Source organism: Malaclemys terrapin, chromosome 10 (genome assembly GCF_027887155.1).
Source record: "Malaclemys terrapin pileata isolate rMalTer1 chromosome 10, rMalTer1.hap1, whole genome shotgun sequence".
In the NCBI taxonomy this organism is placed as follows: domain Eukaryota; kingdom Metazoa; phylum Chordata; order Testudines; family Emydidae; genus Malaclemys; species Malaclemys terrapin.
The window spans coordinates 16,022,294-16,049,150 of record NC_071514.1 but is presented as its reverse complement, the minus strand read 5'-3'; the positions used below and the strand labels follow the sequence as shown (position 1 = coordinate 16,049,150).

At 43.8% G+C, this 26,857-nt stretch overlaps 1 protein-coding gene across 1 annotated transcript in view; it reads right to left on the bottom strand.

The window, feature by feature from the left end:
• Window positions 1-23,902, bottom strand: part of FAH (fumarylacetoacetate hydrolase) — a 30,523-nt gene extending 6,621 nt beyond the window's left edge. Inside the window, exons 1-13 of the mRNA XM_054041757.1 lie at window positions 23,737-23,902; window positions 20,038-20,148; window positions 18,580-18,701; window positions 16,839-16,888; window positions 14,987-15,077; window positions 14,375-14,472; window positions 14,172-14,224; window positions 13,056-13,155; window positions 11,811-11,941; window positions 10,946-11,021; window positions 9,636-9,682; window positions 6,457-6,558; window positions 4,467-4,584 (exon numbers count right to left, since the gene is read on the bottom strand). Coding sequence (XP_053897732.1) covers window positions 4,467-4,584; window positions 6,457-6,558; window positions 9,636-9,682; window positions 10,946-11,021; window positions 11,811-11,941; window positions 13,056-13,155; window positions 14,172-14,224; window positions 14,375-14,472; window positions 14,987-15,077; window positions 16,839-16,888; window positions 18,580-18,701; window positions 20,038-20,148; window positions 23,737-23,817 — 1,180 coding nt within the window. The 5' untranslated portion in view covers window positions 23,818-23,902. The remainder of the gene's footprint in view (window positions 1-4,466; window positions 4,585-6,456; window positions 6,559-9,635; window positions 9,683-10,945; window positions 11,022-11,810; window positions 11,942-13,055; window positions 13,156-14,171; window positions 14,225-14,374; window positions 14,473-14,986; window positions 15,078-16,838; window positions 16,889-18,579; window positions 18,702-20,037; window positions 20,149-23,736) is intronic.
• Between the last annotated feature and the right edge of the window lie 2,955 nt (window positions 23,903-26,857).

The window sequence follows — 26,857 nt, the reverse complement described above, 5'->3', positions numbered from 1 at the left end:
AGGAGAATGGACCAATCAGCTGCAGCTGCAGAGGAGGGACCAATCAGGAAGCGGACCAACTGGGACTCTTTCTGAGCTACAGTATCTGCTCTGCAAAAATCCAGGACATTTCCTGTTATTTGAAAAATCTGCCAGGACAGAGGACGGAGGCTCAAAAAAGGAGGCAATGTTCTGGAAAACCAGGACATATGATAACCCCAGACAAGTGGAGTCTGCCTATTAGCAGGTGGTGGGGAGTGGTAGTGGGGGCAGCTGCCACAGTGATTTAAAAAGCAAGAGGCGGTTCTGAAATGTAACTACTACAGGATCTGCACTTCATTCAGTACTGGTGGGCCCATTCACCTCATCTAACTACACCAATTGCGTGCAGAGGTCACCCCAGTGCAACAGTAAATTCCACAGCCTCTACACGGTTATGTATGTGCTCTCCCAACAAACCCATAGAGAAGTGAATACATGGTGAGGCTCCATGTCCATCTCTGCATGGAAATCTTCATTGCCTTCTTGTCCATCATACTGTCACCATTACCCCTCTGGAGATCTCAGCTCATTTATTGCAGCTGTTGTCAGTTTCAGTAACACATCTTCAATTCCCGTTCTCGGTTCAGGGGATCTATTACAGGGCCCGCTCTTGTGAGGTCAGAGCTGTTAATCTTATTGATGCTTTCGAAGGGGGTAATGGGCTGTACGGATGTGCACGCACCACCGTGTGCTGGATTTTGCCACCTCATTTATTTCAGTGCTCTCTTTGAAGTGCCCTCCAGTGTTTGCTTAGCTTCATACTCAGACCTTGCATTGATGCTCCTTCACTTGGCTAGAATTGTTTTCTTGTGCTCGTTCCTTAATTGCAGAGATACCCAGCTGGGTAAGGCACCCTAGTTTTGCCTCTGTGTTGTAGGTATTTCCCCTCTATGATAGTCCTTGCAAGTTTCCCAATCCCAAACAAACAATGTTCCTCTCACCAGACATATGTACCAGCTTCCATGACTTAGTCACAATTGTTTTCTCTTGTTCAAGTCACGTTAATTAAATTCTTCCTATCACTTTGGCAGCTTCATTGTCTGTGCAAATCCTGTGGGCTACTCCACTTAATATATGTGTAAGAACTGTTGTGGGCGAGGACTTGAAGAAGTTGTTCAGAGCATGGTTAGTTTCTGGCTAGTGAGATTTGTTGATGTGAAACATTTCACAAATAGTTCTCTAAAATGGCCAGCAGAGGAACTGAGGAGATGTCTGCAAACTTAGGCCAAAAAATCTCACAAGAATGGCTTTACCCCATATCAGAAGCAGGAGGCAAAAAGTAATTTCTGGTTCTGAATCTGACCTTGAACTAAAAACAGGAGTTGGGTTTGGATGCAGGAATTTGAATTGGAACCCCCACTCCCATATTCAAAATGGTTTAGATCTAGGACTCTGGGTTTGACTCCTGCAGCCTGGACAAATGGCTCAAGTGCATGCAGGCTTTGGCTGGGAGTTTCAGAGGAGCCTAAGGGAGGCAGGCACTCAAATCCTATTGTAATTCAGTTGGCACCTGTTGTGATAATTGGGCCGACAAATTTACCCTAAATCTGAGCTTAACCGTGAAAAGTGAGTGAAAGTTCACAAAATGTTACAATAACCTACAACAAAATTCAAAGACTATATTAAGATCGTATCTGGTAAACCAGAACAGTGGGAGATTGGCAATAAATGAACCAAAATTGGTGGATCCAAAATTAGCCCATTGGCTGATAAAATAATGAAGGAGTGAACAACTCTGCCCATCGCTCCTCCTAAGGGCTCCTTAAAATAAAAGCGTTTGAGAAAAATTGGCAGAGAGGAAGTGAAATGGAACAATTGCTGATTGAAAGAAGGGAAAGGAGTGAGCTTCACCATCAGGGCTGCCACCCTCATTATCTCCTGGGATCCAATGTAACATCACTGGGTCTTCATTGTCCTGATCACAAGAAATGTCCCAACTAGATCAAACCAAGAGAGGGAGCCAGAGATGACACTACCTCCACTGGTTTCAGCTAAAACCTGAACACCACAAGGTATGTAGAGACTGTCTCTCTCTCACATTCACACTGTATTTTTCCTTCCCCACCTTATTTCTTCTCTTTCCTATCCTTCTCCTTTTGCCTTCTGTCTATGAGAAGTCTGGCTTAGCCAGCCAGGATTGCATAAGCTTGTGACCAGAGAAGCAGATAAAAGCAATGCTCTAAAACATCCTGATGCTGGTATGAGTTTGCCAGGACTCGGAGTGGCTGATATGACTGTGTGCTGTGCCTGGGTTTTCCAGCAGCAAGGTTGCAAGGGAGAATCAACACCAGAGACAGAAGCTGCGTGTGTGCACGTGTGTCTTGTTTTGCTTTCTAGGAATCAGGACCAGACTTCTTCAACAGCAGCACCAACTCATTTCAACGAATTTTTTCTTTTCTCCAAAAAGGACAATCATTACAATCTTCAATACCACCTAAGAGACTGTCAACCAAGTGGGGGTTTCTGTCTAAAGACTCTACAGCTCAAGGGGAAATGGAACAAGGAATGCTGTTAAAATGAAAACCGTACTTAATACTTTACATTCCAAATACTTAAACTATTTCCCCCTTCTTGTTCTGTATCTTTAATAAAAGGTTAAAAGGACTTTTAATGGTGTTTGCCATGGTACTAAGCAGGCTGAAGTCTCGGTATACCAACCCTTGTTTGAAATTGTTTAATGTTAGACCATGTCAGAGGCATGTTAACACCTTTGACTCTCTGGGTCCATACATTCCATCTAAATTACACCACCACACCTAACTCTTTAAGGCTCCTTTCAAAATCCCAGTCCTTAGTGTCATGATGAAAAAAAAAAACCTCCTTTGCTTTCTATAATAGCTTTTATGCTACCTAAAGGAACAACACTATCACACATCTCTATGGAGAGGGAAGTGTCAAAAGAGGAGTAACAACGTATCACGTGTTATTTGTAGTTTGGAAAAACCCCAAATCAAAACAAACTACTAGCCCCCAAAGTATTTTTGTGCGTTGCAAACTATATATGACTACAGTTAGGTGCGTGCGTGTGCATGTACTAAAGGGAAAGGCAGGCTAGTAAAAAGCATCACCATTCCTGCTCTGGTACACTGGTACATTTTCAGTACATTCAAAAATAGCTGGCAACTTTGTTTGATATAAAGGCTATAATGGGGGGTGGGGGGTGGGGAGAGAGAGTAGCAGAACACCAGAACCCTGGTATCATGCTCAAAAGGAACCTGGGAAACGAGGAACCCATATGCTTCAATACCACGGTAACAGGCACTGTATAATACCCAAAAATAGACAGACACGTACAAACTGAGCTGCAAGAATCCACTACTTATTCTGGGAGCAGTGAGGAGATAGTTTTACTTTAGCCCAGTAACTGAAAGGCTAACACAACAAAACAGACCTATAAAGCAGATATAGCAGGGGACAGTGTATCCCCCAGCCTTTACCTCCCAGGAACCAGGAGGGAGTCATGTGCAGCTAGGAATTCACAGGAAGCCTGACTCCCACTAGAAATGCTATACAGTAACTCCTCACTTAACGTTGTAGTTATGGTCCTGAAAAATGCGACTTTAAGCGAAACAATGTTAAGTGAATCCAATTTCCCCATAAGAATTAATGTAAATGACGGGGTTAGGTAGTGATGATGATTGTGAAGCTTGGTTGAGGTGGAAGAGTCAGAGGGTGGGATATTTCCCAGGGAATGCCTTACTGCTAAATGAACTAGCAATTGACTGAGCCCTCAACGGTTAACTCTCACAACACTCTACAAAGCAGCAGGAAAGGAGGGAGGGCGGACAGAGACACACACCCTGTGTGTGAGAGAGAAAAAATGCGCTGACCCCAGGCTTAAGTACACTGCCTTGTTAATTAAATCAGCTTGCTGAGACCTGAGACAGCAGCTACTGCCTAGAAGCTCCCTCCCGCCCTCCCTCATGTGTCCCCCCTGCTCTATGGAAGATCGGGTAAGTGGGGTACAGGAGCAGGGGGGAGGGGGAGACACCCTGACATTAGCCCCCCTTTTCCCCCCTTCCCCCGTACAGCAAGCAGGAGTCTCTGGGAGCCGCTCCAAGGCAGAGGGCAGGAGCAGCACATGGCAGTGGGGGGAGGGACAGCTGCTGCACAGGGAACTTAGGGGAGCGGGGATCTGATAGGGGGAGCTGAGGGGGGGCTGCTGGTCCACCCTGGTTCCAACCATCCACCAGCTAGCTGCAACGGGCTGCTCTTCCTGCAAGCAGTGGACAAAAAGGCGGCTGCCAAAGGACGTTAGAAGGGAGCATTTCACAACTTTAAACGAGCATGTTCCCTAATTGATCAGCAACTTAACATCCAAACAACGTTAACTGGGACGATTAAGTGAGGAGTTCCTGTATATAAAACAACTACGGGCCACACACCGTGGTACTAAGCCAGCTCACAGTACCAAGAGAACACACCCATAATCATTTGGTTGTTACCTGTTATAATGACTTCATCCCCATCCTGCAGAAATTTACGAGAATGTCCATTCCCAAGGTCAATTACTTTTGTTCCCTTCCATGACATCTCCAGCATGGAGCCAAAGTTCTCCGGATCCTTCAAAGCATAGGTTAGTAACAGAATTGTAAAGTCATTCCACATGTCTGTACTACCATTAACCCCCGACCCCCCTGCTGCTGGGAGTGAGAAAACAAATATATTGTTGGATTCTGTGCAATGGAACCTTGCCAGTAACAGTCATTGATCGGGTTCATTGATGTGCTAGCTTACTCGCCTGTCTTTGGTTTTTAACGCCTTACTTGCTGGAGGCCACAACTGCCTAAAGCAATCTTCTCTTTGGTATCATTAGCTTTAGTAGTGGGCACTATACGGAAAAATTGGATCCTGTTCAAGGAAGTATGGAGACAAATCTAGGGCACTATTTCTGCCTCTCAAGTATCTGTCTGTTGCTACATTTCAGAGTCCTAGTCACATTTCATTGTGGAGAGGAATGCTATATGTTGTTAAATGTTTAAACGATTTTAATGTAAATCTGCAGCATGATGTGCTAGAGAGAAGAAAAAGCACTTCACTTGTACATGTGTACCCTAGCAGGTTGGTGTACGTGCTTTATTACGCTGACAGGCTACTGGAGCCTTATAGAAGGACAGATGGCAATGCACTAGGTGACTAGGAGCAAGATCCAACCCTCACTGACGTTTCCCAGTGGAAAGTCTCCCAATGACTTTACAGGCTATTGGACACCAGGGTATAAAATCTTAACCTGTCCTTATTTTCTATTTCAGCAAGAGGAAAGAAAAACAACACATCACACCTCGGTCCACCACTGAACAATGTCCAGCAATGTGCTGGTCAGGAGACAGAGCTCCGTGAATCCCAAAAAATACATTGGAGAAAGTGGGGTTTGCATTTTCTAAGTACAGTGCAACACCAGTGCAGTATAAATTAAAATAATGGACTATAAAATTAGGGCCATACGGAATTGAGAGACTTGGAAGTGTTAACACTTTGAATAACAGTAACACTTACATTATCTAGAGCAAACTTTTTTTCTGGCGAGCCAGTTTAAGAAAATTGTTGATGCCCATGACCCAATGGAGCTGTGAATGAGGGGTTTGGGGTGTGGGAGGGGCTCAGGGCTGGGGCAAAGGATTAGGGTGTGGGGGTGAGGGCTGCGGGGTGGGGCCAGGAGGGGGCTCTGGGCTGGGGCAGGGGGTTGGGGTGTGGGAGGGGGTCAGGACTCTGGGATAGGACCAGGAATGAGAGGTTTGGGGTGCAGGAGGGGGCTCTGGGTTTGGGGGGGCTCAGGACTGGGGTATGGGCTTACTTCCAGTGGTTCCCGGTTAGCGGTGCAGCCGGGGTGCAGAAGCAGGCTTCCCGCCAGTCCTGGCGCCGCGGACTGCACTGTGCCCCGGAAGCGGCCAGTAGCAGGTCTGGCTCCTAGACCGGTGCTTGGGGCAGGGGCAGCGCGGAGCCCCGTGGCCCTCCCGCCTAGGAGCCAGACCTGCTGCTGGCTGCTTCTGGGGCACAGTGCAGTGATGGAACAGGTAGGGACTAACCTGCCTTAGCTGTGCAGTACCACCAATGGGACTTTTAATGGCCTGGTGCCTTCCATTCCCGCAGTTTGAAAACCACTGCTCTAGAGGTTGTCCTCCATCGATCTCAACATACTGTTGCTGTGGGGTTTGTTTTTAACAATGAGACAGTAGCTGTAACTCACAGCAGGATTGGGCTACTTTTGTGGATACTTTTGTGCATGAATATTGTTGCCTCTAAAATACCACAACTGGCTTTTATGGATACTGACAGTAGGAAGGCTTAAAAAAATATGTACGCCAAAAAGACTGAGGAAGAACTACAAAGATGTCCATAGTAAAACAAAGTGGATTTAAGGCCAGGGTCACATCTGATCAGTTTCTAATTGCTGAGTACTTCGTTATTAGTGACAGCTGTTAGTTAAATGCTTACAGGTCCACTGATTGTTCCAGATGCCAGGAGATCTCCAGGTCTGAGGTTGCATCCATTGATGGAGTGATGAGCCAGCTGCTGTTTCATGGTCCAGTACATGTACTGGAAAAAGGGGGAAGTGAAGGACAAACATAACTCACAGATGTCACTAGTCTGTACAAAATGCATTTCATTCTTTCTGGATCATACTGTTAAACATTAGCCCACAAGAACGACATCCTTATCTAATCAGGAGCCTTCAGCAGCCTAAATGGAACATTTGTAATTACTTTAAATTGATCCTCTGGCTCATTGATTGGTCTCCAGATGTATGGCCTGAATACAAATAGTTTATGTTTGAAGAGATGGGAAGCAACTATTGTATGTTGTGAAAGCAGGGTTACAGCATATTAATATCCCAGCTCTGTAGGCAACTGGTCTGGTCCAAAGCTCAGTGGAATCAATTGGAACCTTTCCAATGACATAACGGACTTTCAATCAGGCCCTCTCTCTATGAGTATTTGGCCCTTCGGCGGGAATAAGCAGATGTCAATGGAATCCTGTGTAGAAGGATTTTAGCACCTGAAGGCGTGGCATTAATGTTGGGGTTAATGGCAATTTGTGGCTACCAGAGTCAGATATTTCTGTGCAATGTAACAAGTCAACCAGTCCTAATAATTGTTAAGTGGGTAACTGGACGTCAGAAGTGCAGGCACCTGGCAGTACAGCACAAACATCATCAGTCATGTTACTAATATGACTTTCAAAGGGAAGAGCCTCTTTGGACACTGACTCGCTAACCTAGTGAGGAGGGTTTTAAATGAAGTTCAAAGGAGACCGAGGAGAAAAGCCCACAGGTAAGTATATATAAAAATTGACCGTAACAGAAGTCCAGGTGTTGACTTTAAGGGTATGTCTACGTGCAATAAACGACCTGCGGTTGGTCCAGTCAGCTGACTTGGGCTATACAATTATATGCAGATGTTCAGTCTTGGGGTGGAGCCCAGGCTCTGTGACCACACCCCCGCACAGGGTCTCTGAGCCCAGGCTCCAGCCTGAGCCCAAATGTCTACATTGCAATTTTATAGCCCCGCAGCCCAAGTCAGCTGACCCGGGCCAGCCACGGGTCTTTTACTGCAGTGTAGACAAAACTTAAGGCGGCTAGATGTTGGGGGCGGGGCATGGAAAATTACAATAGGGACACAGGGGGGGGGAAACATAAGGGGGAAAACCTGCTCAACATCTTAGATGTCTATGCACAAATGCAAGGAGTTTGGGAAACACACAGGAAGAACTGGAAGGCTTAGTACCCAAGCTAAATTATGACTTAATTAGCATAACAGACTTGGTAGGATAAATCTCATGACTGGAATATTGGTATAGAGGGGGAACAGTTTGTTCAGGAAGGACAGGCATGGAAAAGAACAGGAGGAGGGGTTGCTTTATACACCAAGAATATACACACTTGTTTCGAAGTCCAGAAAGAGATGAGAGGCAGATCAAAGACTCTGGGTGAAGATGAAAGGGGAAAACCCAGGGGTAATGTCATGTCAGGGGTCTACTATAGATCACCCAATCAGGAGGAGGTGGATGAGGCATTTCTGGAACAAACAACAGAAATATCCAAAACACAAGACCTGATAGCAATGGGAGACTAACTATCCAGACATCTGTTGGAAACGTAATATGGCCAAATATAAAATCTCAAATTCTTGGAATGTACTGAGGACAGCTTCTTGTTTCAGAAGGTGGAGGAAGTAACCAGGGAGGCAGCCATTTTAGACTTAATTTTGACAGGGAGAAATTGGTTGTGAATCTGAAAGTGGGAGGCAATTTGGGTGAAAGTAATCATGAAAAGATAGATTTAATGATTCTAAGGAAAGAAGGAGTGAGAACCACAGAATAAGGACAATGGGCTTTTTTTTTTTTTTAAAAGCAGACTTTAGCCAACTCAGATAACTTGTAGGTAAAGAACTGATGGGAAGAAAACCTAAGGGTAAAAAGGAGTTCAGGAGAGGTGGCAGTTTCTCAGAGGGAAACAGCAAACTATGCAAAAGAAATATAGGAAGAATAGCAAGAAACCAATATGGCCACATGAGGAGCTTTTAATTACCTAAAATCAAAAAAGAATTCTACAGAAAGTGGAAAGATGGACAAATTGCTAAAACTGAGTACAGAAGGATACCACAAGAATGTAAAGGCTAAGGCATAAAATGAGTTACAGCTAGCAAGGGACATAAATGGCAATAAAAACAGGTTCTATAAATACATTAGGAGCAAGAAAAAGATGAAGGAAAGTGTAAATCCACTACTTAGCAGGAATGAAGAGCTAATAATAAATGAAATCAAAGTGTTTAATGTCTATTTTACTTCCAGCTTCACTAAAAACATTGTGACCAGATGCTGAACACTATTAATATTAACAAGGGGGAAGGAGCACAAGCCAAAAGTGAGAGAGAGAGAGAGAACAGGTTAAAAAAATATTTAGATATATTAGATGTGTTCACGTTGGCAGGGCCCGAGGAAATTCATCCTAGGATACTTAAGGAAGTAGGCTGCCCTAATTTATATTGAGCCCACTTTCCCCCCACCCTTCTGGGTTCGGTACCCAGTGGAGTTTAGTAAAACTCAAGGCTTAGGCCCAATGTTAAACACTGGCTATAAAAAATAGCTGCCTAGAATTTGTCTTGCAATTGTTTAAACTCTTTGGCTTAGAAGCCAGGAACTAAAATCCAGAGTGGACACAAAACACTATGAAATCCTTCAGCTGGCGTGTACACATTTATTTTAATGGTGTCCTCCAACATACTTGGACTGGGGCAAATGCTGCAGTCACCTCTGTGTAACAGCAGTGATTCTGGAGGCAAACACCTATCAGGTGGAATTGGGATGTTTTCATCCATCCACCTTCCCCCTGCTTTCCCACTCTGCCCTCGCACCATCTCCAGCAAAACTCTTCTAGCACATGTAGAACTTTGTTGGTGCTAAGCCCTAGTTGCAGGAAAAGCCAGTCTCTGTTCAGAGCTGAAGCTCTCAGGTGTTTGTAAATCAGTTGAGACAACAGTCATCACCAGCTTTCCTCTCATAACAGGCCTGATTCTCAGCTAGTGTAAATCTGTGTATGCTGATTTTCACAACTGAGTATGGGACCCAGTGTGCCAGCATCATTTGAAATGAATGAAATCAAACCATACTCTTACCTTAAAGTTTGATTTGCATATCGTGGCTGGGTTGCTCATTCCTTCTCCTAAAGGAAGGGGGGGAAAAGCAATCAATGGGAAAATTGCACTAGGTGAAGACGTCTATGGCATTTTCATTTTATGGCTGGACAGAGGCTTCCGTTACCATTGTCAGGCTCAGGAGAAAATAAGCAATGACATGCTCTGTCCTGGTATGAAGGGCTGCAAGGGGAGGAAGTACGACTCCAAATACAAGTCAAAATCTGGTTTCTATCCCCTGCTCTGCCACAGACTTCCCCTATGACTAAGCCACTTGATCTCTTGTACCTCTGCTTCCCTCACCATAAAATGGAGATATTATTTCCCTATCTTATAGGGGAGTTGCGAGGCTTATTTCGTACTAATGGCAGGATCTACAGAAATACATAGTATTATTAAAAGGAAAATCTCCTTTGCTATTTTCATTTGCATGATACTTAAGCTAGAATCATGTTGAAGGTAAAGTCCTCATCTGGACCCCATCAGTAGAATATCATTCCCATTTTACAGTGACACAGGGTAGCGTCTTAACCATTGGCCCAACCCAGTTCTCTCTTTGATTCACTGTATCCATCTTTTGCTGCATCATCCCAAGAGGATGCAGCTGTGAAGGGGATGTGTTGGGGATTGAAAGATACACAATCTCCTGCACCCCCTTGCTGGCCTAACTGGGTGTTAGGGTGCTGAGCTCCTCTTCTACTGACACACATTCAACAGCAGGACTTAATGATAGTCCCACACATTAAGCACAGCATCACAGGGCCATGTTCTGATCCCTATACTCATTTCGGGACATTCCTTCCTCTACAAGTCCCAATGAAGTCAGTCATCTTTCACCTCTAGTAAAGCACACATTCTTAGTACTCTTTCCCTGGTCTTCCCTCTGTCTGTTCCTTCTGATTATTCGTTACCACCCACTTGCCACATCTTGTTTTAATTAGACTGCAAAGTCATTGGAGTTGGGACTGCGTCTTTTACTCTGTTTCCACAGAACGCCAGCACAGTGGCGCGCTGAGCCCGCTTGGGTGTCTAAGAGCTATCAGAACATTAAAAAAAAAATCTACAATAATTCTTTAGATTGTAAAATGATCATATGCAGCCACCGCAAGGGGACTGTTTTCCATAGCACAGCCCTGCACTAGCGAGTAGGCACATTATGAGCTTTTTTACCTTCCTCTGACTCAGCAAGTATTGCCCTATGCAGAAATCAGGATCGCAGAATTGATGGAACAAATGTCTGAAACATATGGCAGATTCTACATCACTTTAACTCCACAAATCATTTACTGTACCTTTGATAGCGACAAAGAGATTTATGTCAAAAGCATAGGGCTCTTCATCACAGAGGTATGGCAGTGGCTTGGGAACCTAAAAGCATACAACAGGCATTACAGCCTGAAGGCCAAAAGGAAAGAGAAAAGACGGGACATTTTGTAACAGCTCTCTTCACGAGGCTCTGCTGAGTACCATGTGTCCCTTTCTCAGGGCATGCATTTTTCCAGTCCCCTTGCCTTCATGAATAATTGCCTAAGCTACTGTTTCACATACATAATTATGTCACAAATGTTTATGCCACTACCAAGGTATTCATTTAATCAAATGAACTTTTTCCTCTTGGCCTCCAAAAGTCTTCTTGATTTTTCACATGGTTGTTAAACCCAACCAAATAGAATTTTAGTGCACCTTTGTCCTGATTTGGCACACCGTGTGTACTCAAGGCTTGCAGTTTCAGACCTGAGCGGTTTAGTTCACACAGAGAAGAGCGACTTGTAAACTCTCTTCACTGTATTAAGTCTAATTAAATGGCTACATACCATAGAATCAAATAAACCTGCCCATAGTTTGAGGGTGACTCTTGATCAGAACATTTTAGCTAGAGTCCATCATCCCTACCATTTATTGTAAGCACTTGGGTTTTCAAAGCTATGCAGCTGTACGCACCATGACTGAAAACCTGGCCTGGCTGAAGTCAATGGGCATTTTCCCATTGGTTTCAATGGGGCCAGGATGTCATCCCACATCTTGGAGGCAGGATCAAGCCTTGAAGTCAGCAGAAAGGTACTGGTATAACCAAGCGTTTCTGTTCTCAGAACCTAGAGACCCCCATTCTATTTTCACTCAAATCATTTCTAGTGACCCAGCCGTTCTCTTGCTAACCTGGACGGGGTTTGGCAACACAAATGGCATGAGAGCTTCCATAGTAACAACCCAAGGAGAGATGGTTGTGCCAAAGCTCTTGCCCAGAAACGGACCCAGTGGAACATATTCCCACTTCTGAATGTCTCGAGCTGAAAAAAAAAGGAAAATCAACGCAATATAATGAAATTTTCAGAGAGTCACATGGACTCCAGGCCAGTGATAGAGAGACAGATGAAGAGCTCTGCACACCAATAGCCACCACCATCCACTGAACAAGCAATGAAATACCACCCGCTTGCCCAGGATAGCTCAACCATGACATAAAGCAGTCATCTGAAGGGCTCAAAAGCACAGTTCAAAATCCTCTGGGTAGGTCTAGCTTAGAAAGAGAGGCCAATGTTAGTTCAGGTTTAGTTAACACGTTAGCTAACTCCAACCCAGCCAATATTTTCCCCTAGCCTAGACACGGGTTAACAGGTATCTAAAAGGGTGTCATAAGGAGGAGGGAGAAAACCTGTTCACCTTAGCCTCAAAGGATAGAACAAGAAGCAATGGGCTTAAACAGCAGCAAGGGAGGTTTAGGTTGGACATTAGGAAAAAGTTCCTAACTATCAGGGTGGTTAAACACTGGAATAAATTGCCTAGGGAGGTTGTGGAATCTCCATCTCTGGAGATATTTAAGAGTAGGTTAGATAAATGTCTATCAGGGATGGTCTAGACAGTATTTGGTCCTGCCATGAGGGCAGGGGACTGGACTGAATGACCTCTCGAGGTCCCTTCCAGTCCTAGAATCTATGACTCTTTTACTTCCATTTAACTAGTTGAAATCAATCTTAAGGTCCACCTTGATTAGCTAAATCGAGCTAAAAAGTGTTCACCTGTGTCTACACTAGGGAATATGTTGTAATTGCTAACTCTTTTCCCTCTAATATACAGCTACCCTCTGCTGAGAGCGCCAGCTGTGGCGATGTTTTATGTCATGTCCCTGATAAGCAGGAATTAGACCTAAAATCAGCTCATTTCACATAGATAGCTAGATGACCTCCATTAGCAGTAGCTCTTAGTCACTACTGACCTGAGCTGGATTTGAACCAATGCCTGAAAGTTGTAGACTGTATTCCACTCCCACTACCCTCAACCCGTCAGTGTCCTGAGTAGTTTATATTTCTATCATTTAAAACAAATACAATATATGTCAATATTTTGAATATCATGTAACAGCAAAAAGCATTCCCCCCAGGGAATCAGAGTAACACTTATTACCACTCCAGTCATTCATAAGGACCATTCCAAAAATGTGCTCATGAGCTTTGTTGATTGGGATAGGCTCCCCCAACTTGTTTCCGGGGCCTACAAAGAACGCCTGAAATGGAGAAGAAAATGCTTTAACCAAGTCAAAGTTTTGAAAATAAAACCTTTGTTTACACCAAGACAAATCCCCCGTAGGTAGTGCTAAGATAAGACAGATAGGGTAGAATGCGATTTTACTTGCTTTCCGCCTTAACTTTAACTGGAATCTCCTTGTGCAGATGAAACAAGAGTTATAGCTTTTTCCTTTCCCCATGGGAGAGAGCAGGGTTAAACCACCCGAATAGCAGTGAGCTGATAAGAGTCAGTCATTAAACTCAGGGCCTGAATTTGCCAACAGGGACTCTCATTAAAACTGCAGCTCCCACATGCGCAGAGCTATAGTTTGTCCATTAAGAAATATGATCAAGTCTCCCTGTGCAGAGGTTTTAAGTTCCTGTAACAGAATCTTATGCAGCAAACTCTGCTTCCGGTTTGCCTAACCAAGGAATCTTCCCTTCTCTACATCCCTCTGCCACCTCCGCTTAGACCTTTGCAGCTACAGCTGATTAGGTTATCAGCTTAGAGACTGGCTAAGGGGCATGAATCATAAAATGTCAGGGCTGGAAGGGACCTCAGGAGGTCATCTAGTCCAACCCCCGGCTCAACGCAGGACCAATCCCCAGACAGATTTTTGCTCCAGATCCCAAAATGGCCCCCTTAAGGATTGAACTCACAACCCTGGGTTTAGCAGGCCAATGCCATGGGCTCATAGAAAATGAATATATTTCCTAAAAGAGTCTCACTAAAATGCACCCTCCCTACCAGTGCCCATCATGCAGCCACTGTCTTTCATACCCCTTGAACTGGAATGATACTGGAGAGAAGTTAGCCTAAAATTGGCTCTTTTTCCCATGCAACTCTTAGGCATTGAATTCTCCCCTTTGAAGCAAGTTCTACAGCAGGCAATATACCGCCCAGAGGGAGGTGCTAGAAGAATGTATATAACCGATATCATGTTATGTTTTCATAGAGAGCTTTTTACATGCCTTTATTAAAAGGGAAAGTTGTAATACAATAAATACATCCTACCATTTCTAACTCAATGTCCAAAAGTTTGCAAGCACCAAACACTGGAGGTTTAGCTGTGAATTAAACAGACAGAAAGGTGCATTATGAAGCTAAAATAAACAAGCAATGAAGCTAGAAAAGACAAGAGGCAGCCAAACATATTCCAGTCCCATGCTGCTCGCTAAGGAGAACAGCGCATTTCAATGGCATGACCAGGAACTCACCATCGTCAGGTCGCATCTGCCCCACTGGTCTTTGAATTGGTGTCCCAGACACCACAACTGAAGATGCACGGCCATGGTAACCGACGGGTAAGTGCAACCTTGTTAAAACAAAGCATTGATTGTATGTTAAATGCTGTATTACAATCACCAGAACCATGTACCGTGGAAGCTCCAAGCACTTTACAATAAGTTACTAAGTTTCCCCTGTTATCTAACCACTTTTGAATACATTTTTCCTCTGAATGGTGCCACCTTTTTAGGCATCCAGATTTATTTACTGACACGCAATCATTGGTGTCTTGCTATATGAGAAGAACCAGTTCTCAGATGAAACTGTCTCTGAATCAGGGAGCTGCAACTGACTCCTCACAGTCACTCCTTTCTGCTACAACTAAACACAGCTCAGACATAGTGGAGAATGCAGACGTGGCGTTTCAGACACTGGGGGACAGATCCTCAGCTGGTATACATCGTCGTAGCTCCATAGCAGAGCTATATGTACACTAAACTAGAAATCTGTCCCTAGGGACTTATTTTCCTGTAAGGTTATAGAGGCCTTTGCAAAATGTGTAAAACACGACATGTGAGAAAACAGATAACTGAACTACGAACCAGTTAGGCATCAAAGCATTCTCTTTCCCTCTGAACATGATCCCAACATTTGTAGCATGTTCCCTTGAAGAATAGAAGTCAGTGTAGTCTCCTGGGAAAAAGAAAAGCACAAAATATAGATCGACTGTATGAAAGACCATTATCTGGTAGAACAAAGGAGCATAAACTTTCCACATTCTGTTGCCCTGAAAAGGACGGAGAAAGGGAAAGAGAAGTAGAGGAGTTTGGAAACATGCCGTCACAAGACTGTAGTAATCATGCAGATAGTCTATAAAAGGGGACTGCTGCCAACGGCACGTGGAGGGTAAAAGTTACACACTACAAAACTGTTTATTTTTTTTTAAACTTGCAGTGAAGAGCAGCAAGAAAAAACACCATTTCAACCCATTAGCTACAAATATATGAACAAACCACGTGCTTTGTACAATTTAACCATTTTCTATTGTCATTTTCATTTTGCTGATGCTATTGAGAATGCAGTACTGCTAACAAAGGAAAGGATTTTGTAAACAGGGCATCTACTGCCCCCTGGTGCCCTTTTTGAGAAATGGTTTGACTCACACTTCAATTACCTTGGTGGCCCTGATGGAACTCAAAATGTATGAAGTGGGAATGACAAATACCAAAGATTATAAGAAACTTTCTTCCCCTTCCTGGCTCCACCCTTACTTGATCAGCCCACACATGGCTTCAGGTCCCCAGTCTAGCACCAGTTCCAAAGTTACTGACAGAAACAGTGTTGCCAATTCGTGTGATTTTATCACACGTCCCGTACTATTTTGTTATAGCCCCAGCTCCTGGAATCAGGTGATTATGTGAGACTCACAGCTTTCATTTAAAGAAAAAAGGCTTCCCCTTATAGTTGCAGAGAAAGGCTTAAAATTTGACCCACATGTACCATAAAGGCTCAAAACCTAGAAGGCGATTAAAAAGAACTCCACAATATTTTATTTATTTTTTAACTCATGATTGCTGGTGCCTGACCTGTTTGAACGTTTGGGCTTGGTAGTACTGCAGAAGAACTTGCAGGCCACGGTGGCAGAGACAGTTTTTGAAATTCAACTGGTCACAGGTTAGAAACAAGGCTGATTTCACTCTCTCCCCTTCCCTTGGTTTGTATTTATCAGCCCTGTTAAAAGCAGTCCCTCATACACACACCACACACACACACACGTATGTATGTCTTGACTCTTTCTTCACCTGAATATCATAATATATGTGCTCACATACCATAGTGACAGACAACCTTATAGAAATAGGAGGAAATGGTTGCTCTGGTGCTTTCCAGAATTGTCAGACTTAATAAATTTAACCTAATGAGAGCTACAAGTCCCCCAGGCACCCAGCCTCCATAAACCCAGGACCTCCAGGAGTCATCTTGCAAACTCAATGCAAAATTCAGCCCAGTGCTCACTCTTAGGGCAAGTGTGACACTGCTCTGGTAGGGAGGATCTAAATGGCACAACTGAGCCTTAAGTTATTTGTAGTTACATGACACAGTGTTCTGCAGTCAAGATAATCATCTGCCTAAAGAAAAGGGCTTTGAGCCAGTGGGGTCATATGGGCCTATGGAGACATAGTTCTGACTTCAGGGATTATGTGGCACCAGGGAACCTTGATTTGATTAAGTTAGTAAAAGTTGCTTCCGGAGGCCTTACATCTATGTTAAAATATGGTGCACACATGTTTTATCTGTGACATCAGAGATGGCACCTGCAATTAATCATCTGTAATATCTACTTTACACCCATTCCTTGTCACAGCCACAATCTGACCATCTAGAACATTTGGGGCATGTGGGAGTCTCAGTGGATACAAGCAAATCGTGTAGATATCAGTTCAGGAGACTTACCGATTTTAGCTGGAAGGTGCATTATAGTAGAGGCCTGAGGTACAAATGCTCTACAAATACAAAACAAAGATTACAACTCTCAAAAAAGCTGGTGTCACCCTGGGCTGGCTTAAAGGAAGTTCAGTCTCTTTTTGCACTAACTACGTTCTGGCATCTGCTCTGAAAAAATCTTGCCTGGCTGCAATTCTGTGCTAGCTCGTGGTGTATAAAGTAAGTGCACAGAGGGTACAAGCTGCTATTGCACTGAAGTGGTTAACTGATTCTACAAGCTCCTGTGAGGAAATGTACAATAGAGCACAGGAAGGGCTGCATGAGTGGGAGATCTCACTCTTTCTACATGGGAGGAAATGCATCCATTGGGATGCACTGGCAGGTGAGTATGTATGTGTCCTCACTGCCTTCTACTGGATGGAAGGTGTGATCGCAATTGTTTTAGATTCATGTGCCCTCCTGCAGGAGGCCTACAAACAGCCTTTATACTACTGACAGCTGTAAAGCTCAAAAGGTCTCTCCTTAGTACACGTGTTAAGACCCTCTTGTTTTCGGACCTCACAAGTGCTAAACCTTTCAGGACTCTGGGGGTATGTCAACACTGCAATAAAACACCCACAGCTGACTCAGGTTTGCGGGGCTCAGGCTATGGGGCTATCGAATTATAGTGTCGATGTTTGGGCTCAGGCTGGTGCCCAAGCTCTGGGATCCGGAGGATCTACACTGCAATTTTATAGCGCCACCCCCCCTTCCCCCATCTCGAGTCAGCTGACCTGGGCCAGTGGCAGGTGTTTTATTGCAGTGTATTGCATACCCTGACGTTCATGCGGCATACATGGGATTTATGGGACCGGGGCTGGCCTCACACATGGTCAACCGCCCTCTTCCCGCCACCAAGCCAGCCCAAGGCCCCTTTAAGTCCCAAGCGCTGGGCCCGGAGCTGGGGAGGGGAAGGGTTGGGGGCACCCTGGCTGGGAGCTCCTATGGTGCACCAGGCTCCACTTGCTAGTCCTGACAGGGTGGAGAGGGACAGGACTTCCTCCTCCCCTGCACTGGCCATTCCCAGGGCTGAGTCAGACCCACCTCTGGGAACCTCCCCCAGCTACATGAAGCTCTGCATGCCCTCCTCCCCCGATCACTCCTCAGCTGTGGGGGGAGGGGTCACTGTACAGGGAGCTGCCCCTGCGTTTGCCCAGGGCACCATTTTCCCTAACGTTGGCCCAGCATGGGACTATACTGATATCTATATATGCGGCCAGCTCCGATTTCATTACAGCAAGGAACCCGCGTGAAAGTTTACCTCAGGTTGATACTGTATTGTGCCTTCTAAGTTTACAAAAGGCCTTGAGAGCGACACAACAACAGATCCATCTCTCCAGAGCTATGTTAAATATTTACACAAGGCCACTGTTAAATGAAGCATCAAGGGAGGGAGAGAAGACTGGAACTGCAGTGACATTCATTCAACTACCCTTCCCCAGGGAACGGGACGCTCTGCCAGTGAGGCTAGAACACCTCTTTAGGTGATGCACGGATTGCTTCTGTTTACACTCCAGCAGCTTCTAACAGTAGCGTGCAATAGCTCCCAAGCCTCAACAATAATAGCAACCACTCTGCTCCTCTCCTCCAACTCTCTGGGAATATCTCCTCCAGGACCCTGAGAAGGCTGAAGAGCCAAAAGTGCTTTGTACATGTGATGAGGAATCACGAGTGTTAATCTTGAGTCACTTCCAGCTCCCGAATGCCTCACCTTTTCCGTAGCTCAGAGTTGTCTCTCAGTGTTGGCTCACTGGCTGACAGTAGCTTTTGGAGAAACATTCTAGCTTCCTTCCAAGCTTCATGGCCCAACCCCATGAAGTCATTAAGGGCTGGCTAAAACATAGTATAAAGGTAGAGATGTGTGAGAGAACATTTGTTTTCTCAGCTCCACTTGCTGTACATGGTACATGAGGTATCTCCTATGTTACCAGTACTGAGATTAAATTACACCGCTACCCCTATATAACGCTACCCGATATAACACGAATTCAGATATATATGGTAAAGCAGTGCTCCCAGGTGGCGGGGCTGCACACTCCGGTGGATCAAAGCAAGTTCAATAGAACACGGTTTCACCTATAACACAGTAATATTTTTTAGCTCCCGAGGACAGCGATATATCGAGGTAGAGGTGTACTAATCCTGAAGTAACAGGCAGGGTCTCTGCGCACGCAGCTGTCTATCACGATCATTACTATGGTCTCATTGTTTCTTTGTGCTCCCGCACTTGTTAGCCAGTATACATTGGTTGTCTCATACTTCGATTGCAATCTCTTTGGGGAAGGGACTATGATTTTCTACAGCACTTATCACTATAGGGTCCTGCTCTGTGAGAGAGGCACCTAGGTGCTCTTGCAAACCAAATAAAGTAATAAATCTAATAATAATAATAATAAAAATCATCATCCACCTACATCTTCAAATACCATGGAAGCTTGCAATGACAAGACTAGTTGTGATCGGAGATATAAATTATATTTACACCCATGCAGAGAGCCCGCAAGGTCTATGTACCACTTAAATCCCACTTAATCCAAGTTGTTTCCTTTTGGAGATTCCTCCTCATGAAGATGCCAGAAATGTAGGGGTTTAAGTGGAACTGGAGTGGTGTATAAACCTTGGTACTGGCCCTCTGAACAAGGTGGATTTCACTCTATAGTGCACTTCTTAATCAGATGAAAGAAACCTTTAGGAGAGCTCATTTATTTTACTACTTTCTAAATTTTAATTGCGGGTGCTCTTTGTGATTGGCTAAGTGCGCACTCCCCCTACACCTGCCACTTCTGCACAGGAAGGAGAGGCCTGCCTGTGCTTTGCTGAACTGGGGCCATAGTTAGACCATCTAACGCTGCGTCTGTGGATTGCTGCAGAATCATCTGGGCAGCAATGTGCACACAGTGCCAACCCAGCACTGTTACACTCCAGTTTTAAGCCAGTAATTCCATTCAGCAGTTACACTGACATAAATCACCATCACCACAAAGGTGAATCAGTCCCAATCCCTCTTCCCTCCCTCCTTTCTTAAAAAAAAAGAGGCAAACCAGCAACTCAGGAACTCCATGTAAGTTACCACAATGCTCTTGATCTGAGCCTGGGTCACTAAAATTTCATATGACATTCCATTTAAAACATTGTGGAGATGGACATTGTCAAACTGCATGATAAATACCTGGTCAAAGACATCCTGATGCTTGGAAAGGGCTGGTCCACTGAACAGATGTTTAATAGCACTCAGATCCAATACCTGGTCTCCAATTGCCACCCCAATTCTGTGCCTAGGCTACAATGGGGAAAAAAAAATGTTTATACCTGTGGCCAATAATGCTCTTATGAGGGTTCTGGGGAAAAAACAATGAAGTACAAGGAGTTTAAGTGGGGTAGGAGTTGAGGAGCTACATCGGTGCCTACCTTACCATAGTTATAATTAACGGACAAAAGCTGCTGATTTTAAAATCTAGGAGGAAGGCAGGGGAAGCTGCACTGTTTTTTTGGTAAATTCCTCACAGATTTTGAGGGTGGAAGGACATCCTTCCACCCCAACCTTCCAGGGGTGGGGTAAGGGGAAGATATTGCCCTTCCCCCCTGCCTGTCTATCCATGGTACTCGTATGCCCCCCTGCCCCCCATCCCTATAGTATCAGAGGGCCTCACAATCTTTGTGGGTTTATCCCCTCACCCCATGAGGTAGAGAAGTGCTATTATCCCCATTTTACAGATGAGGCAGACAGAAGCTAAGTGATTGCCCAAGGTCACAAAGGAAGCTTGTGGCAGAGCAGGGGACTGAATCTGAATTAACCAAGTCCCAGGCTAGTACTCTTATCACTGATCTATTCTTCCACACGGGAAAGAGGAAAGGCTGGTGTGGAAGGTTTCCTCCATGTGTAAAGAAATGAAAATAAAAACAAACAAAAGCAAAAAACCTGCTCATCTGTGACAGTTTTTACAGGACCTACACAAACTCTGTTCAGAACTGGCACTGCTACCTTTGCAGTGGCACAGACCACATCCTCCCTACCACAGCTGTGCTGAAATCATAAAGAGGCTTTGGCATTACAAACACAAGTTCCAACTGGTAGTGAATTTAAATGAAATATAACCACAACAACCAGTTTCATCCCAAACAAAAGTACAGGTATTCAATTTTGTCTCAATGAAAATAGAATAAAACCAGTACAGATTAAAAAACAACTGCTTTTAGCCTCTCTTCTTTGAACAAGACCCCAAATCTGATTTGCACGAAAATAATCCTAGATGTTTATTCAGCAAGCATTCCTGCCAGAAAAATCTCAGGGCTGGACAAGTTAATTTGTAACCTGTAGCCCAAAATAAAATCAGTTATTTTAACTGAGCGATTATTATAATATTGTGATAGGACATTAATTTCCAAAAGGTATAAAATCATCTTAATCTTTTTAAAAAAAATTGAGACATTTGTACAATAAAGATTAGTTACTAGGGAAGGAAAAAGTGCACTAGGCAGTAACACACAAACACGCATCTGGAAACAGATTAAGAGCATGTCAGCACTGCAGTAAAACACCCAGGGCTAGCCCATGTTAGCTGGCTCGGGCTGTGGGGCTATAAATTTGCAACGTAGGGTTAAGCTGGCTCATGTTAGCTGGGTTGGGCTGAAGCCTGGGCTCTGGGACCTTTCCCACTCATGAGGTCCCAGAGCCCAAACTCAGCTTGAGCCCAAATCAGCTAACAAGGGCCAGTTACAAGTGTTTTATTGCAGTGTAGACATGCCCTTGGTTTCATCATCCAGCGTTTATCTTTGCAAAACACCAGATAATTAGAGCCAAGGCTCTTCTATGCTGGAATTCATTTTTAAACTACTACTGATAGGCAAAAACAATGCTAGAGACTAACTGAGAACCTCTATGATGGCTCTGCAATGTCCATTAACCATTGATAATCCTCCAGCTTCTCTGTTTCCAGAGGTATCTGCTTGCCAGCTCTCTCTTTTACAATGTGTGTTTGTGTGGGGCGGGTGTTTCATTGCTAAATGTGCACATGCATGTAATCTGTTGCAAACAGTAGCATTGAACAGTAAATTGGAGGTACGTGGTGTGATTTTTCAAAAGGAGTCTAGGGGTACGTCTACACTACCCACCGGATCGGCGGGTAGCGATCGATCTATCGGGGATCGATTTATCGTGTGTAGTGTGGATGCGATCAATCGATCCCTGATTGAACTCCAGCTCTGCGAGAAGCTGAAGCAAAGTCGACGGGGGAGTGGCGGCTGTTGATCCCGCGCCGCAAGGACGTGAAGTAAGTGATTCTAAGTCGATCTAAGATATGCAACTTCAGCTACAAGAATAGTGTAGCTGAAGTCAATGTATCTTAGATCGATCCCCCTCCCCCCCTAGTGTAGACCAGCCGTTAGGGACCCAGTTCCCATAGATTAACCCAAATTAGGCTGCTTTCAAAACCCGTGTCATGTTTCTCTTGTATGGCCAGAAAATATAAGTGTTGTTGTAGCTGTGTTGGACCCAGGATATGAGAGAGACAAGGTGGGTGAGGTCATAGCTTCTTCAGGTCAACTTCTTCAGACCTGAAGAAGAGCTCCGTGTAAGCGTGAAAACTTCTCTTTCATCAACAGAAAGTGGTTCAATAAAAGATAGGACCTCACCAACTGTGTCTCAGAAAATATAAGTCCCACCGTGTGGTCCCTGCACATATGCATTGAATGGAACATTAAATATATAGAATAATAGTTTTCAGCCTTGAGTCATTTGCAGACCACTACAAAATTTCAAATGGATGCGTGGACCCCTTTGGAAATTTTAGGAGTTAATGGATCACGGGTTGAAAACCACTAATATAGAAGATACAGAAGAGACTTGACTTGCTCAAAGTCACTCAGCTAGTCAATTGCAGGGTTAGGAACAGAACCCAAATCTCCTGACTCCCAATCCTAATTAGGGAAAAAATGAAGGGTAGGCCCTTAATTTATAGGATTATAATTGTGGCCCTGTAGACCACTATCATGTTTAAAACAAACCTCTCTTGAAAAGATATTTAGCTTGGAAGGATTAGATTTTTAATCAGTAAATGTTGGTAAACATCAATTCCACTGTATATACAGGAAGTGACAAAAATATTTCATCAATAATAGTCGAAATTTACTGACATGCAAAGTAAGAAAAATGCTGCTTGAGAGCTTACTAAAATTTTATTTAAGGATATTGACTGTGTATATTGACATCGGATATTGACAATTTGTGTTTTAATGGTTATAAACCTTTAACTGTCTCTCAATATCTACTGTCAAAGCCTAATTATATTTTACACAGATTTCTTTTATCAAATTTAGCTTTCAGATACATCAATTCATATTGCTTACAACGAACATTCCACAATACAACTAAGATTAGTAGTATATAGGATAAAAGTTAAAATGGGGCTTTGAGAGGGAAGAGGAAGGAGGGGTTAAATTCAGCCATAAAGGAGATAATAAAAATGGTGCTGGTAAAGAAAAGTGAAAACATTATAGCATACAGAGAGACATGAGGAAATATAGACTTTTATACTCAAAAGCAGAAAATATATTAAGTCCATATTACATACATATAAAGTACTTATAGAAAATATTAACGTTCTTTAAAGAAATAGCCCTCAGGTCATCATCAAATTAAGAAAAGACTGTATATACACTGAAGCTTCCTAGTGCAATCAGCTAACCCCTAAGATTCCCAGCCTGGCAAGCCTTTCCTGTCCCTGGCATCTGGGGATCATCATACAGCATTTGGGAAAACAAACAACCAAAAAAACACCTCCTCATTCATAGCCTCTGAACTTCAGAGCAAAGATTCACCCACAGCAGCAGCAATCTTTGCAACACAAAGAGGAAGCAGCAGATAACTCACCTTCTCCTCGGTAGAGAAAACCCCATAGGGAAGGTTCTGAAGAGGGAAATTTGAGTTCTCTTCTATCTGGATGAAAGACATTTTGAGCTCAGGGCAAGCTGTGGTGCAAACACACTCCCAGCTCGGCTACAACCACGCCAAGAGAGCCTCCACATGTTGCATTAGACAACGTGGATCTGTTGGGCCCACCCTTTTCTTCAGCCTCAAACCAACCAGAAGCTGCTCTCCAGCCCACTCCCTTCAGCCCTGCTCCTGCTTGTGAGATAGATGGTTAATTAATACCAGAGTTCTGCATGACTCAGCAGCAGGGGCCTGTGCACCATTAACTGTTTCTGTCTAGAGCCTCTGTGAGAGGAGTATATTGTACGGTTACTGAGGGGAAGACTGTTCCCCCTTCCTGAACCCTTGATTACTGGGAGAATCTATAGATATGTGCCTGCTGGGCCAGGAGCCATACATTTATTTCCCAAGTTGGGGGCACTTGGCTATAAAAGTGATAGTATCAAATGACCCTACAAGAACTTAGACACAGAAGGGGCAGCTCAGCTGTCAGCTCAGATACCATGGGGAGAGCAGACAGTTTTCATTTAGAATTTGTGCAATTTAGAAGTTCCAAAAGAACCCCATTTGGCTGATTCCTTCCATAAAACTCCAGCTGCTGAGGTGTGAATATCTGCCAACAGTGGCAAAGGACAGAAAACACAACCTCCCTCTGTCCCATATCCTTCCCAACCCTCCTAGGTCCTTTTGGGAAAAACCTAGACCCAACATTAAAAACCCAATACCACTGTTGTACATGTGGACACAAGGCTGAATGTAAAAGCAGGACTTTTTAAAAGAAGTAAAAAGAACGGATGGGGGAGAAGATTCCTTTTGAACGAAGACTCCTGGTTATCAAACCACAAAGTTGATTATCCTAAATAGATTTTGGTGGGGGATGAGACTAGTTAAAGGAACAAAGATTTGCTTGGATTTATTCTGATTTGCTCTGCTCTTTAATGTAGCAATCGTAAAACCAGACTCTCAACTACTTTAAATTGGCATAGCTTCATGGACTTCAATGGTGCTATGCTAGTTTACATCAGCTGAGGCCTTGGCCCATGTAATTTTAGGAATGTTCGTTGCATGGAAAAATTAGCTTTCAAGCAGTTATATACTATGTTTAACGGCAGTAGTATCACAGTATATTGTGACATTTGAATACCTACATTCTTATGGTAGCCAGCATATATTGCTAAACATTTCCACAGCTGATTTGATTTTATCTACACCAAAACAAAAGTTATAGTTAAAGCATTAAGTTTTGAGAATGTGTTTCATTGAAACACACTTAATACCTCTCCAGAATTAGGATTTCTTATAGCATCACATTTAATGATGCAACAGATGCACTGCTATAAAGGGAAGTAAATGCTCATCCGCTAGCATCAGGCAGACCATCTACTAGGATGTGAAGCATCAATGTCATAGTGCTGTCATTAAGCGCAGCAACAGTCAAATCAAGCTCCAGTGTCGTGTGCTATTTCTATTTTAGTGCATTAATAATAAATTGTGAAGGACGTTGTCCAAAGTCTATTAATTGTATACAATACACTTAACTCCTAGAGGAATTTTATACAAGCTTGAAAGACGATGACACCATGCCCTCAACAGCCAGACTGCATACTTATTTCATTGGTTCAAAATAGATTTGCACAGAGGAGGAATTGGATAAGGTGGACTCTAAATCTTGGTCAATATCCCCATCTGATTTTGGATAGTATTTTAAGTTCTAGTTTCCTCCTGCTTGAGGGTGGTGGTTCCCAATATGTGAGGTAGGGGGCACAATTGTTCCTGCTGCATGTCATAAGTGCAGAACCAGGTAGCAAAGGGAGCATGGGAACTCCAAAGGCAAGTGCTTTCCCTGCACTTGTTTCCCTCCTCATCAGTCAGGGATGTCAGCCTTACTCCTGCTCCTCCCTCCTCCATGGAGCAGAGAAGCAGCAGTTCCTTTTAAGCCAACCAGCTTCTCTTTATGCATGTTGTGCCTGTTCTCTGGTCAGTCCTGCAGCAGCACAAACACACCAATGGGTCGCTGTGTTAAATATACAGTAGAGATGAAGGAAGAGAAAGGAAGCTGTGGGGAAAGAAATAAAAAGAGGAATGAAGGGAGGGACTGACAGTGCAGGGGAGGAAGAAGATAAGGGAGAGGGGTCAAAAACTTGAGAAGGAAGATCTAGAAAAGAAGAAGGGAACTGGGTGAAAGGGTAGTGGGGGAGGGTAAAAATGGTAAGCAAAACCTGTGGAAAACATAAAAGACAAGGAAAAATACAAGACTCAAGGGAGATGTGACTACCATGCTATGCCATTGCATGACACTTGGATGCACTGTTCACAAACATCATAAATTAGGATCTTCTTTAACCCAAAAAGACTGGGGGACCACTGAAATATCTTGATTTGCAAGACCTTGATTCATGCCCTCTCCCTATGTTCCACAGCCAAGGAGTGCTTAGGAGTGCATGGTTCAAAGTCTACATCTGATTAAACCTCCATGATATGTTCCTGCAGGGACAAAATGGTTTTCTCCATTATCTGACGTTGTGGATTACCTCACATGCCACCTGATGTAGTAAGACCCTTTTTGCAGTGCAATGTATGGTACTTATCTGGTAATTGTCAGTAACCACTATTCCTGCAGGGTTCAGAATTTTAAAGGATGCATTCAGCATTGATTAAAGAAAATTAACATTTTAAAAGAAAGTCAAAATCCTGAATGACTGAGCAACTGCACACAAAATCTCATTTGTTCCACAATATATGAAAGCTGTTTAATCGGAAGTAAGAGTCACCAAGAGAAATGTAAACTGAGGATCAGATCCAGAGCGGAATTTGAGTCCTACTTCTGTGTATTTGTAAGTTTTGTAAAGAATCCAATGCAGGGTGAGCTTACATGTGCAGTTACAAAAACTGTCACACACTGTCTTATAGTTATAGCACATAGCCTTTAAATGGACATTGGTGATTAGGTGGGTGTGAACATCTGTCGGCAGAGTGACTATCCAGGACTTGACAAGAAAGGCAGCTATGAGTCACAGAACAACTGCAAGACGGCCTTGTCTACACTGCCACTTTACAGTGC